The sequence below is a fragment of the Mus caroli genome, unplaced genomic scaffold, assembly GCF_978045245.1.
Source record: "Mus caroli unplaced genomic scaffold, Mus_caroli_1 scaffold_4, whole genome shotgun sequence".
NCBI lineage: Eukaryota > Metazoa > Chordata > Mammalia > Rodentia > Muridae > Mus > Mus caroli.
Window position 1 is genome coordinate 38,082,940 of NW_028227259.1, and position 15,112 is coordinate 38,098,051.

General features: G+C 47.5%; 1 protein-coding gene across 1 annotated transcript in view; it reads left to right on the forward strand.

Annotated features, from left to right (window-relative positions):
- The first annotated feature begins 7,395 nt into the window (after window positions 1-7,395).
- Acox3 (acyl-CoA oxidase 3, pristanoyl) overlaps window positions 7,396-15,112 on the forward strand; it is a 32,072-nt gene continuing 24,355 nt past the window's right edge. The window contains exons 1-6 of the mRNA XM_021161981.2: window positions 7,396-7,499; window positions 8,194-8,359; window positions 12,788-12,942; window positions 13,248-13,481; window positions 13,806-13,880; window positions 14,324-14,413. Of these exons, the coding sequence (XP_021017640.1) occupies window positions 12,799-12,942; window positions 13,248-13,481; window positions 13,806-13,880; window positions 14,324-14,413 (543 nt within the window). The 5' untranslated portion in view covers window positions 7,396-7,499; window positions 8,194-8,359; window positions 12,788-12,798. The remainder of the gene's footprint in view (window positions 7,500-8,193; window positions 8,360-12,787; window positions 12,943-13,247; window positions 13,482-13,805; window positions 13,881-14,323; window positions 14,414-15,112) is intronic.

Consider the following 15,112-nt stretch of genomic DNA (forward strand, 5'->3'; position numbering starts at 1 on the left):
AGAGAAGAGGAAGTTATTACTTGAGCAAACAAGGCGTTACTGATGCACTCAGCAGAAAGCCACACTTAGGTGAAGGATTCTACAAAGCTGGTTGGCTAACTACAACTTCATGATTGTAAAGAATTGGAAGGCGGACCCAAAGCTAGCATTACCTTGGGCGATTATTTAGCTCCTTCATAGACATGCATTGCCCACCTGTGTCTGATTCCAAATTCTTTGACTGGAATACATTAACTTGCCAGAAAGTAACCTCCTACCAACCCAAAAGATAAAGCTGGCATCAGAAAACATAAGAAATCTATAACACAAACGTTCTTACTTTGTTACCTGAGGTCTGAAACAAAGTATTTGTTAAATCATTTGGAATGTACAAACTATTAGCTTCCACCAACATGAAGGCTAAAAATGTCTCCAGCAATTTCCCCTCATTGTTCTAACCCACCTACCTGTTGGTATCCATCCTTGTATTTTTAAAATACTTACTTTATGGATTTTGTTACTATTAAAAAAAAAACTGTCACCACATATGAACATAGTTTTTAAACCATAGTCACTCATATTTGTCTCCAGACTAAGCTATCCCTCACCCCCTTTAAGGTCAAAGCTGTGTTTTTATATCAGCACATTCAACCACATGCCTCTGTTCTATGGTCCAAAGAGCCAAACCCGCAACTTTGGCCTTATCTCCCAACCCCTTGGCAACACCCATGTAGGCCAAAGTTTCACTTTGTTGCTGCTCCTGGGTTTCATTATATCCCTTAGGGAGCAGGGGACACTTTACAGCAGCTAAACAACAACTATGGCTGCTTTGCTCAAGTAACGGGGACTGCACGGGTGGCAGAGGGAAGTGTGGAAGTAATAGAGGGGGTGGCGGGAGCCGGTGGTGAGTGGTAACAGAGAGTGATGGCAGCAGCTGCAACACCAGTGAGGACAGCAAAACGGAGTAGTAGCAAACAACAGCCACAGAGCAGAAACCATACAGCGGGGCTAAAGAGTGAGAGTAAGGAGTTAAGGCTGAAGGAGAGAAGGCTGTGAAGAGCTTGAAGAGTTCCACAGAGCTGTCAGGACTTGAGAGCCAAGGGGCTCAGACACACCACCTGCAGGAACTGTTAACACTCGTGCAGTGTGAGGCTGTGGGATTCCAGTCCTATAGAAGAGCTGTAACACTTGTCACTGTAGGACTAAGGGTCCCATAACCTTAAGCTTACACAGATGTGACAGTAGAGGGCGAAAATGGCTGCTGTTAATGCCCTGTGCTGCCATGGAGTAGCCTAAGCTAAGGGATACAAAAGCCACCACAAAGCAGACAGCCCTTGAAGAGCTTCCTCTTGCCTCTAACCAGTTAGAGCAAAGGACTTCCGCCTGCTGAATGGCAATGCTAACCTACTGGAAGGTGTTAGTGGTGCTACAGCAGGCAGAGATCAATGTTAGCTGTACATGTTTGAGGGGACTCAGGTACAGGGCTAAACAGACCCTGTCTCTGAGAAGCTGCTAGCTGACAGAGGAGGCTAACCAACAAGTCAGTATCCACGGAGTCTGGAAAGCAAAGTTCATGTGTGGTGGGGGTGGGGGTGGTGAAGAGACAAGGAAGCTAGTGACTCACTGTGGCACCTCTGACCTCAAAGGTATGGCGAGAGCTCAGTGACGTCATTTAAAGAGAGTTGATTTGTGCCTTTTCTCAAAAGTTGCACCATCTTTTCTATTATCTGATAAGACACATTAGACAGTACAATGTTTTCTTTGAATTTTTTCACTCCTGGGAGGAGGTGATGAAATGGCTTAGCTGTTAAGGACACATGCTGCTCTGTTGGACGCTGATGGTGCATGCCTTTAATCTTGGCCCTGGTGGAGCAGAGGCAGGCAGATCTCCAAGTTTGAGGCCAGCCTGGTTTATAGAGTGAGTTCCAGGACAGCCAGCGCTACACAGAGCAAATCTGTCTCGAAAAGACAAACAAAAACCCCCGCAAAAGAAAAGAACATTTGAGGGCTGGTGAGATGGCTCAGTGGGTAAGAGCACCCGACTGCTCTTCCAAAGGTCCAGAGTTCAAATCCCAGCAACCACATGGTGGCTTACAACCATCCGTAACGAGATCTGGCGCCCTCTTCTGGAGTGTCTGAAGACAGCTACAGTGTACTTAAAAAAAAAAAAAGAACATTTGAAATTCAATCATGTAGACTGGGGCTCCAAGGGATTGGATGCCCCCTTCTGTCTTCAATGTGTGCTTGCACTTATGTACATGTCCATGTTCATACACACACACACACACACACACACACACACACACACACTCACACATGCACACACGTATTTGAATGAAAATACCTTCACTCCTCCCAGTGCGTTTCTACATATGTGGAGGTAGTGATCCCCCAGCAGCTTCCTCCTAAGTGCTGGGATTACACGTGTCTTACCACACCATCTTTTAGTTCCTATTTCACTGAAACGTGTTGTGAGGGTATGAAAGAGACCCAAGAAACTTGTAGGCTTAGGCTTGGAGCAAAGTTGGGGAATCCAGAAGTCACTGCCTGGGGAAGAGGAGGAGCCATCCATTGCTATGGCTGAGGTCCTGGCAGATGTCTTATGGAAAACTATCCCACTAAACTGGGTGTCTGTTACTCTGCCCAAGGCTTTCACCTCCAGCACCACACACAGTCCATCTCCCTTTTCAACCCTAACCCCTGGCCTTCTTCCTCCACCCACTGAATCCTGCCACATGATCTTTGGTTCTCCAAACCAAAGGACAACTCCAGCCTTAGGGCTTTCCTCCTGGGTTACACATTTTCAGCTCTTATCGCCCATTTGGAGTTAGTTAAAATGTGCCTCCCCAGGCAGGGCTCCATGCACCAATTAGATAATAGCCCCCAGACACTTCTCCCACTGTTGTGTGTGTCTTCTTATACCCAATTTTGTTTGTTTCCAGTTCCCTCCTTCATGAAGGGATGCCATTAACTTGAACATTAAGGCACTAGGATCCTTTGTGTCACATAGGTGCTCACAAAGGTTAGGAAGTACAACAGAACTACAGAGCACAGAGATGCCCTGCAATAAGTCCTGGGAGAAGCAGGTCCTAGCCTCCAGGGATAAAGAAACCAGCAAGATCGAGGATAGCCTGAGGTCTGAGTTACTTCCTGACTAGAACCCAGGGTGGTAGTGGTGGTGAGGATTTCTTTCTGTCTGCCCTGGGAGGATGCCACTGGCCAAGCTAGCAACACATTCTTCCTTGGATCTCATCATTTCTCTGCCACTTACGAGAAAGTGTCCAGAGTTAAGAGTTCCACTTAACTGCTGCCTTCCAGCTCCTTTGCCTTTTTAAAATAAATGGACTGTATTTCTGTCCCTAGTGCACCTCTGTGACCACAGAACTGACATCTGTGGTTTGGCACTAAGTACTTCTTTTCTTTTTTCTTTTTAAAGATTTATTTATTTATTATGTAAGTACATTGTAGCTGTCTTCAGACACACCAGAAGAGGGCATCAGATCTCATTAGGGATGGTTGTGAGCCACCATGTGGTTGCTGGGATTTGAACTCACAACCTTCGGAAGGGCAGTCGATGTTCTTAACTGCTGAGCTATCTCTCCAGCCCAACTATTTGTTTTCTTTTCCTTCTTTTTTATCTCTATTTTTGGATCCCGGCCAAAAGCCTAGCCATACCTTCCCCGATACTCTGGTTCTATGACTTCCATGTTTAAAGACATGGCTTTCCACTTCCCTCTTCCCACCTTGTGTTTTCCTAGCAATTGGAGCAATCCAGGTAAGGAACCTGCACAAACATGTCTGTATGTCTTCACCAATGAGCTAATGCCAAGCCCTGCAGCAAGCCCTCTTAACAGATGCTTTATGTGAAGTTCCCTGTGGCCTCCAGCTCATCAGATAAGCTGTGATCAGTCAGGCCACAAAAATGCTCTCCTATTCCCACAAAAGCACTTCTGACTCCCAACAGCTTCTCTTTTCAGCTTGATAACCCTTCGGATTGAATGGTTGGGTTTACAGTGGGGTTTCTTCCTCCACTGGTTCACACAAGGAACATTCATCATGACTAAATGGTTTCAAACTCTGTGTGTGTGTGTGTGTGTGTGTGTATCTTACAGCCCAGCACTCTTTTAAGCTGCCCACTGCTGCACAGCAGTTTACAACTAGGAAGCTTGTGTGGGTGGTCCTGGCAGGGCTGTCGCTAGCCACGGTTGGTATTAAATCCTCACCCCATTTTCTCACTGAGTGATGTGGTGACTGTTCCCCATCACGTTCCTGGGAATCTTGAACTAATTTTGGAGGTGTGGTGGTGAAAGGGAAGGTATGTTGAGAGACAAGTGATTAGAGTGTGGGAATAAACTGTGACAATGTACAGTCAAGTGTGTTGTCACATACCTGAATACCAAGCAGAAGGATCAGGAGTTCAAGGCTAGCCTGAGCTACGTGGCAAGTTTGATGCCAGCCTAGGCTACATGAGACCATCTCAAACACCAGCACCAACAAACAAAAATGGGAAAATACTTGCAGCTGCCAGTGACAGCCGACAGAATAAATGACTAAAAAACTAGCAGGGGATGGCAGGACAGGGTACTGGAATGAGGTGGAGGCAGAGGTGAGCAACCACGGAGCAGGAGTGGGGTCTGCGGGCAGGGCTCCTGCAGACACTGCCAGGTCACTGTCCCATGAGTTATGTTCTCACCTCAGCTCTCTTGGAGCTGTGTGCCACCGCCCTTGGAACTTCTTTTTGGCAGTCATATCAGGAAGTAGCTAATGAGGCAAACCTGTTCTTTCTTGTAACATGAAACCCTTCTAACTTTAGGAGTCTGCCCCTAAGGACATCAAGTTTAGGCTCTCCTCTCACCTGGACCATCCTGCAGTATCATTGTCTCCTGGGTTCAACACAGAGATGTCCAATGAGTTCTCTATCACACACAGGCTTGGGAGTGTCCTAAGACCCAGGAAGGGGGCCTCAGAGTTGCAAAGAAGCTGGAGAACATAGGCAAATGTCACCAAGAGATCTTGAAGGAAACCAGGCCAGAGCTGAGAAAGACTGATTGATTTGACAAGATCTTGTTATGTCAGCCTGCCTACTTTGAAACTTGTGCTCCTCCTACCTAGTGCTGGCATTATCAGAAACATCACCATCAAATTGGATTGGGGCAAGTCTTTAACCCAGTTACCGCAGAACTAAATAGAGAGTGGAGCAATGGGATCCAAACTTGTTGAGCCCGCCCTGAGAAGAAGAGATGGGCAGAGGCAGAGAACTGGAGAACTGTGAGAGCAGAAGCCAGGTAGGGAGAGACAGAGAGAGAGCATGCACGCTGGGAGGGAGGAGTCTGGACCACACTCTCTAAGTGTCCTCTACATGCTTAGCTGCTGCGACATGACACCTATCCTCCATGGAACTGCCAGTCAACAGTTCTCTTCCCACCTATCCGGCTCCACTGCCACAGCCATTGTCTTAGGGCCCCAGCTCACCAGTACCTCTGACCCTTCCTCCTGCCCCCACAACTGCTTGACAATGTCTCCTCTAGTCCTTACTCCTGGAAGGAGATGGAACAAGAATCAAATGGAGTTAATTTATGTCAACAAACTCCCAACAAAACAAAGTCAGGAGACCTGGGCATGAATCTAGGTAATATTTGCCTCTTAACAAAATCACAGCACGGCACAAACATCTTCCCCAAGGACGCTGGTCCAACAACTGCCACCAGCCTCAGAGGGACACCACCCATTTTATTTGTCCTCAGGGGTAAGAACCCACTTTCCCAAACAGCCCATAGAACAATCCTATACTCCTGCTTTGCTCCTATGCCTATGAGCCATCACTTAGTCCAGATAACAATGCCATTGTTGCTGAGGAAAACCTTAATTTTAGGGAGTCAATCTCCCCACTGTTCATCTAAACTGATAATTCCCAAGGAAGCAATGTTTTCCTCATGTTAACACAGGAATCTGACTTATTAGCTGTGTTTGGACAGAACTTGTGAGATACATATGAATTCTGTAGTAAGTGAGTTCTGTAATGAGGAAACCTTGTTCCTCTCTGGATTTGGAAAAACAATAGCATGCATGCTTGCAGGCCATTCTGAGAGGCCCTGTGAACTCAAGGACTCCTTGCAATGACAGAGTTCAGGTTGTAAATGCTGGTGGAGACTGACTGCCCATTCAGACTGTTCAGCAAGGCAGAAGACATTCTTACCAGCTGTTCAGGCACTATGAAGGTGACTGGGTAGGAGCGCTTCTTTGATTCTGGAAACTTCTAGGCTAGACTAGAGCAAGGCATCCAGGGTTGGTGGCTGCTGTCTTCTGCCTTTGCTGCCAGGTTCCCCTGCCTGGTTATGGGAAGCACTGTGACAACTGCACCCCAGGTGAGAAGGATGCATTTGTTCTTGGTTTATCTGAGTTTATTTGGTGACTGTTTATGGTGGGAACAATCACATTCCTTAGGCTGCCCTCTCTTCAGTCATTTCCCTTTGCTATTATTATTATTATTATTAATTAGTACTATTATTAGTACTAATTATTATTATTATTGTATAGTGTGTGCAGGCACTAATGTACCAGGGAATGCTCCTGGAGTTGAAGGACCTCTTTCTGGAGTCAGTCCTTTCCATTATGAGTTCATGACCCATGTGCAGGACTCCCTACTTTCCAATAGGAAAGCCCCACTGACACCTTTGACTGCAAGTGTGTTCTGAGTCGGAGCCATAAATGCAATAATTGCTGCGGAGAAAGTAGTTATGCAGTTAGGCAAGCAGCTCCCAGCCTCAGCTGCCAGCGGCAGAGTCCACTTGTGTCTGATACCAATGCCTTAAGTCTGTCTCTGAAACGTAATTCAGCATCTTTCTCTGGCCCTAACTCCATTATCCATCATTTTAGTCCCTTTCAAAGGTATCAGCTGTACCCACGTAGGTTCACACTTCCTCTCAGCTGTACCACAATGATGAAAAGTCCTGGCTGGACAAGCAGATGTTTGCTCAGAAACACCTAGTTAGGGGTGCGCTGAGCAGTTCTGTAGTGACTTTGGGAATCTGCCAACCAGAGCACTATTTAGGAGTGCCTAGCAAGGAGGCCACCTGGAAAAATAGGAGCAATTCTGAGTAAAGTGCATCTTAATGGATCCGCGGTCCAACTCTCCTGAAGTGCTCCCAGAGCCACGAGAGGCCTGGACCTAAACACGACAGCTCTGACCGAAGGCGGTTTCTGAATAAGCCCGAAGCCTCTAACCCGGCAGAAAGCAACCAGGATGAAATCCTTTAAACTCCAAACCCGGAACCGCATTTGAGCTGAGCTCTCGGAAGCGTCCGCGTTTCCCTGGCGACGAGGCGGCTCGGAATGATGACGCAAGGCTTCAGCCGGCAGCAACCCCAGTCAAGGGAGGGATGACGTCCGGGATGGGGCGGGGTGGGGCGGGGCGGCACCACCAGCTTGCTCCGCCCTCAGAAGCCAGGATATTCCTGATAAATAGTGTCCGCGGGACGCCGGGTTGACTAGGACTACGAATCCCAAGCTGGATCCGGGAGGTGAGGACGTGCCGGGCCCGGGAGATTCCAGACAGGAAGGGTTTGCAGGAGCTCAGGCTGGGGTGACTGCTGGCGTTTGCACTCTGCCCGACATCATACTCGCTAGTGGGAGAACGAACTGACCGCAGCTTTTTACAGTCTGCTCTGCGACAAGGAAGTATCCCAAGACAGACAACAAAGTTAGCTTGTAAGTTGAATTTGTAGTGTCTGAGGACTGCTCCCTACTGTGCCCGGGCAGGACACTATTTATACTTCTCAAGTGCATTGTGGACTTAGCGAATTCTTAAGGAAGTGCTTCTACTGCTGATCTACACCTGAGACCTTAGTTCTCCGTTTGAGTCTCAGTTGATCAGGCTGCCCTCGAACGCTATCCTCCTGACTCAGTCTTGGCATCAGTCAGGACCATAGGTCAGTCCATTATGCCCAACATAACACTGACTCTTAAAAGTGGGACGTAGAAGAGGAACAGAGACAAGGTCAGGTCATCTGCTACTTTGTTGTAAGAGTGAAGCAGGAAGGAAATCCTTACCATAAGGTCAGGTGGTACCAATCTCCCAGGTGTTCTGAAAGTTTCAGTCTGATAATACAATGTGTGATGTTAATGACTCTACTTTGTTTGGGTCTGGTCTGTAGGGGACATCCATATAGGACTTCAGATCAAAACTAGGGCCTTATTATTTTTTATTTTGAATAGACTAAAGGACTGGAGGAAAGTTGTGTCAGAACAGTGATAATGAAGCTGCCATTTACCTCAGGAATCATCACAAGTGCCTGATTTGAGTCCCAGGAACGTTCGTGGCAGACACTGCCCCGTGTGCACAGTTATCGTTGCTTCTGAATAACGGGGACAAAGCAACTGGGTAAGTTCACAGAATTGGTAAACTGTATTATTGAGACTGGAGCAAAGGCGACTTGGCTCTGTGGGCTTTGTTTGTTTGATTTGCACCAGTGTGGCTGTGTTGGTAGCCTCACGTGGCTTGGGATCTTTGGGAACTGGTAAGGATCTGGGATCTAGACCAAAGCACCTTGCTCCTTTGCCATAGATGTTTTTAATTAAGAAGAAATCCACTTTCTCATTACCTATGAATCTGGGCCAGGGGAGGTGATGTTTGAGTACGTGAGAACTTTGTCCTTTCCACAGTTGTCACAAAAATGGTTCCTTCTCCTTGAACTATTGTGGCATGCTAATTAAGAAGTGAGTGGCCACTTGGAAGGCAGAGGCAGGTGGATTTCTGAGTTCGAGGCCAGCCTGGTCTATAAAGTAGTGAGTTCCAGGACAACCAGGGCTATACAGAGAAACCCTGTCTCAAAAAATCAAAAAAGAAGAAGAAGAAGAAGAAGTAGTAGTGAGTGACAACATGTTCAAAGGTTCCTTTTTTACTCAGAGTCTCATGTAGCTCAGACTGGCCTTAGATTGACTAGGTGACAAGGCTGGCCTGTAATGTCTGATCCTCCTGCCTCTGCCTCAGAAGTATTTTGATTATGGGTCTACATAGTGCCTGGTATGGGAGATATACATATACATATGCATATACATATCCATGCATGATGTATATTTATATCATACATTTATTTTTTTTATTTATTTATTTTTTTTATATTTTTATTACATATTTTCCTCAATTACATTTCCAGTGCTATCCCAAAAGTCCCCCATAGCGCCCCCCACTTCCCTACCCACCCATTCCCATTCTTTTGGCCCTGGCATTCCCCTATATTGGCATACATTTATTTTATGTGTTCACCTGCATGCATGTATATGACTCTGTGGGTACAATACCCACAGAGGCCAGGAAAGAGTGGCATCCTTTAGAACTGGAGTTGTGAGCTGTTATGTGGGGGGCTCGGAACCAAACCTAGGTCCTCTCCTAGAGCAGCCAGTGATCTTAACCACTGAGCCATCATCTCTCCAGCCCCCATAAATATGTATTTAAAAAAAAAACCCATATTGGTGCAGTAGTTACTATTCTTGTTGCTGTTACAAAACACTTGGCAGGAGTTACTTAAGGAAGCTTGGTTTTAGCTCACTGTGTGCACATGCGTGCATGTGTGTGTATTTATGTGTGTATGTATGTGTGTGCATGTGCCTGTGTGTGTACCTCTCTGGATATGTACAGCCAGAGGACATCTTATCTGAATCAGCCCTCTCCTACCATACATGTAGATCAAATTCCATACATCAGCCTTGATGGCTAGCATTTATACCTACTGGGCTGTGTTGCACCCACACCTCCTTATACTTTTTAAAATTCTGTTTTTTTCATTTATCCCCTGGGCAGAGGATCACTCATGTCATAGCATACGTGTGTGTGTGTGGGGGGGGAGGGGGTCATAGAACAAACTGGGAGAGTTGGTTCTCTCCTGCCACCATGTGGGGCTCCTGGAATTGAACTTGGGTCTCCAGGCTTGACAGCAAGTGCCTTTATGGCTGAGCCATCTAGCCAGCCTCCCCACTCTCTTCTTAAAATTTTAGTTTGGAACTCCAGCCTATGGGATGATGTTCTCATGTTTCGCTTGGGTCTTCCCTCAGTTAAAGCTTCCTGGAAATTACCTCAGCTACACACAGAGATAAGTTTTCCTTTTTTTTCAAGATTCCATATACAGTCAAGTTGTAAGGTTTGACCATTCCAGAAAGTGAAGGCAGAGGAGGCTGCTTGTGTTGCCCAGCTTGCCTGAGGCTGTTCATGTTCTGCCTACACACTGAGGTGCTCACAGCCCCCACTGCTCATATCTGACAATGGATTTATTACTTGTTGGCCTTATTTACCAGCCATTAGGTACTGGCTGGTTTTGCCAGAAGGCTGATTAAGTCAGGTATTTTTACCTTGAAGGTATTCCAAGTACTGGTGATTAAATTAATCTTGCTCTCACAGGTGCCAAAACCTTGGCTCTCTGTCTGAGCAGTGGTTTTCAACCTTCCTAATGCTGTGCCCCTTTAATACAGTTCCTCATGTTGTGGTGACCCCCAACCATAACATTATTTTCATAACTGTAAGTTTGCTACTGTTATGAATCATAATGTAAATATCCATGCTTTCTGGTTATCTTAGGAGACCCCTATAAAAGGGTTGTATGATTCCCAGAGGGCTTGAGACCCACAGGTTGAGAACCATTGGACTATAGGATGGTCTTGAATATCTTTCTTAAACTGGGGAAGGATCGTGTGATGGTTTGTATGTGCTTGGCCCAGGGTGTGGCACTATTGGAAGTGTGGCCTTGTTGGAGTAGGTGTGTCACTGTGGGTGCAGGCTTAAGACCCTCGTCCTAGCTGCCTGGAAGACAGTCTTCTACTAGCAGCCTTCAGATGAAGATGCAGAAAACTCTTAGCTCTGCCTGCATCATGCCTGCCTAGATGCTGCCATGCTCCCACCTTGATGATAATAGACCTGTAAGCCAGCCCCAGTTGAATGTTGTCCTTTATAAGACTTGCCTTGGTCATGGTGTCTGCTCACAGCAGTAAAAACTCTAACTAAGACAGATTATCAGGAGCCATCCTTACTCACAGTGTAGTAGAATTGTCTGCATGAGAAGCAATGTGTTAGAAGCAAGAATTTGTAGCAAGCAGCAGTGCCTGACTCTGTTTCCCTAAGGGAAAAAGTCTCGTGACAGCTGGCCACTGGTCTCTGTTGCTGGCCTTGCTTCTTAGAGCCACTTCCAAGTCACATGGCATCTCAAACCCAGTGTGAGGCTTTTGTGTCTCTGCCCTCGGTGGTGGGTGCTAGCTTCTTTGTTTGTTTAAATGTTTAAATTTGCATGTGTGGTTGCATGTATGTCCATGTGCTGCGTGTGTGCAGGAGCCCAAGGAGGTCCGAGGTTTTAAACCCCCTGGAACTGGAGACAATTGTAAGCCAATCTGTGGGTGCTGGAAACCAAATCTGTATCCTCCGCTAGATGATAAGGACTTTTAAACACCGGGCTGTGGCTCCAGCTCTGACTTCATTCTTCTAACCCTTACATTTCCCCTTTACCTGGTGTCATCTCCCACTGCAGCATATGTGAGTAACTGGCAGTTGTTGCCTGGCCCTTCTCTGCTTACCACCTCTGTGGGCTAACTCTCACTTGTGTGTTCCGTTAGTCCCTCTGGTTTGTGACAGGTGCCGATGTCCCCTCTGCTTCTTGATCAGAATCTGGCCTTACTCTTTCCTGGGAGCAGGTGGTGGGTGTTTTTCAGTCCCATCAGTCTTTATAAGGACATAATTTTTGTTCCTGGAATTTCTGTCTGCTGTCCTTCTGTTGCTTTGGGCCCTTGTTCCTTTGTTCTCAGTTTTGACCGTTTCTCCTCTGGCCTTGGACTTAGTGGCTCATGTTTCTGGGGGGGACAACCTATTTGCCTTAGAGTTGGGGAGGGTCTTGTAGGACTTGGTCGGCAGAGGGTGGGTGCTCAGCCCTGCTGTGTACCTGCTGTCCCTGCCACAAAGGAAGACATGGCTCAGCGGTTAAGAGCACTTCCAGAGGACTCAGATTCAATTCTCCCTACCCACTCATGTGGCAGCTCACAACTCTAAGTCCAGTTTCAGAGGATCTGGTACCCTCATAGATAATACATGCAGGCAAAACACCAATGGCACACTAAAAAAGAAAAAACAAATGAGAACCAAGCACTGTGACTACAACTGTCTTGCCCTAGACTAATTCAACAGTTACCCAAAGGTCTTAGAGCCTTCTTGCCTGGATTTGGCTTTCAGACTATTGTTGGTTAGAGCAAAAGCCCTTTACCTCTATTGCATGATGAATCAGATTTCTGGAAGAGGACCCAGTTTATTCAGAGAATTCCAGGACGGTGCTTTAGTGAGAAGGACTTACCTGCTCTGTGAGTGTTGAGTACAGATCAGCACAGGAACCTGTAAGTCACAGCTTCTGCATCTAGTGGCCTGCGTCCAGGTAGATGGGGACATTGAGTGCTGAGAGTGGCCAGATCCCAGAGGGACAGTTCCCTTCTCTGGGCGCAGTGACCCATTAGAACTTGAACTTCCTGCTCACACAAGATCACACTATCCTCAGACAGACACTTGTAACAAAAGAGCGAGCCCCGGGCTGGCCTGCCCGTACCTACCAGGTTTATTACAGCCTGTTTCCCCGGCCCTCTCTCCCACTCCATCCACAGATGGCTCAGCTCCGCCCTGTGTCGTCATTGCGGAAAGGGGGCCTGCCTCACCTCCCCTTTGGACACTGGTACCTCCAGGCTGATGCTCTACTGTCTGTGCTGCTGCTGTTGCTTTGCAGCCCCCGGGTTTGTTCTTGTTCTGATGTTGTGCGGCTGTTCACGGAGGGTTTGGTTTTCTGTGCAGGTGACGGTACCATGGGATCCCTACCGGAAGAAAGAGACAGTGCTTTATGGTCAGACATCCCCAAGGGCCCCCTTAGTGCCTACCGAGCAAGAGCTTCCTTCAACTCTGGGGAGCTGCTGCTCTTTTGGGACGGCCAGGATGTACTCCACTTCAAGGTGAGGGCTGCGTGGAGCCTGGTTGTGTCTCTGCTCCCTGACGTATATAGCCCAGTGGCCTTCCTGGCCCTGATGGTTCTGTAGGACAGTGTGGGTCTATCTCCCCTTACCCCAGGATGGTCCCAGGATGCCAGGGGAAGGAATGGACAGGACTCTGAAATCCCCATGTCTTTCCTTTCAGCTGGGATGAATGTCTTCATCTGGGGACTCCTGGGTCAGACTAGGGATTAGGCAGTCAGTGGCCCTGAGAGAAGCCAAATGCACCTTTGACTTTCAAGTCAGCACCCTGTGCTCTGTGTTTACAGAAAACCATCTTCTCAACTTTGGAGAATGACCCTCTCTTTGCCCGCTCGTACGGGGCCGACCTGCCCCTAGAGAAGCTACGAGAACTGAACTTCCTTCGCTGCAAGAGGGTCTTTGAGTATGGCTTCTTCAAAGTAGAGGAACTGCTAAAGAACCCCCTGAAGATTCTAGTGTTGATTAACTGCCTGGGCATGTACGACTGGTCCCTGGCCAACAAATGCGTCCTCCACATGTTGGTGAGTGTGTGGCAGAGGGCAGGGGACCCAAGTCCACACAGGCCCACCAGACACATCAGACACAAACCACAGCCCCGTGGCTCTTAAAATGTACAGCATTTAAGATTCAGTGACAAGATCAGAAATTTCAGCTTTTGGCGTAAATTTGCACATGTGAGTTCTCGGATTAAATATGTTTATTCAGAATGTACAGTCCAATAGGAAGAGGCATGTGGGGTATGTGTGGGGTGTGTATAGGGTGTGTGTCGGGGGGTAGGTGTGGGGTATGCCTGCCCAGAGGCAGGAGCAGCAGCACCCACCTCTGACCCATGTGTTACCTTTCAGGTTTTTGGAACCACAGTTTTCATCTCTGGTTCTGAGAAGCATTTCAAGTACCTTGAGAAGATCTATAGCCTGGAGGTAAGTTGGCCATGTGAGCTGTGAGCCCAGTGCCGTCACCATACTTAGCCATGGACAGGGCAGGCCACAGGAGAGACCTGGGGGTGAGGGCAGGCCCTGCTCATAGGAGGGCTCTCGGGCTGGTGTTTTTCCTTGCCCACCCTGCCTGCCTGTGGTCTTAGCTTTCCTGTCTGACTGAATACCCCTGTGGCCTCCTCTGACTGTAAAGATTTTTGCAGCCTGTGCTCAACATAGCATAGGCTATGGCATCTATGCCAGCAGGTGGGAGTGGTATCCACGCGATGGGATGTCTCAGTTGTGCCATAGTCTGGCTGTGTAGGGAGGGAGAGGTGTGGCTGGGCTCCTGGCTTTAGTACTCTAGGGCATAGAGGCAAGGTCCCTGTAGGACCACACACACAAAAACACACTTCTTACCTGGCATCTCTGTGTGCTTTGACATTTAGATTTTTGGCTGTTTTGCTCTCACCGAACTGAGTCATGGGAGTAATACTAAGGCCATGCGAACGACAGCTCACTATGATCCTGATACCCAGGTAAGTTCTGGATTCCCCTGGGCCCTGGGTGGATGGAACACAGGAAATGTAAACGAACAATAGTTAATCAAGAATGCTGTCCCCTTACACACTCTCATTAGAGAGGCCAACAGAAAGCATGCCTTGTACTGAGGCATGAAGTTTTTACCTTCCACACTGAGCAAATGGGTGTGGGAACTCATAGAGAGTCAGAGACTCTGTGGGTCTCGCTGCTCTTGTGGATCATTGGCTGATTCAGTCTGTGAGAGCAGAGGGAACAGAGATGGGTAAGCGGGATTTCAGAAACCTATGAGCGCATCAGTGAAAAACCACACTGCACCAGCGATCAGGAGACAGAGCAAGAGCAACTTGTATTAGGATGACTCAAGGCTTATAAAGTTTTGGGGAACTGAGGCTGGGTGCCAGTGACCAGCCTCAGCTTGAGGAGTGGTCCCTGAGCGAAGGGATGTTTGAGAGCAGTGGAAAAAAAGATGTGAAGTCAATCCTGAGGTGCAAGCTGACAGCCTGTGATTTGCTCAAGACAACTTTCCAGAAAGCCCTCTACTTGAGGCAGCTGTCTCTTGCTAGAAAAAAAAAAATCTAAAATCTCTCTGAATAACTCATCTCTTGCAGACAAAAAGCCCAGTCTTTTATTTACATATCAATTCAGTTGTTTACCCCAGGTTCCCCTTTGATTATTCTATGAATCAGCATTCCCTG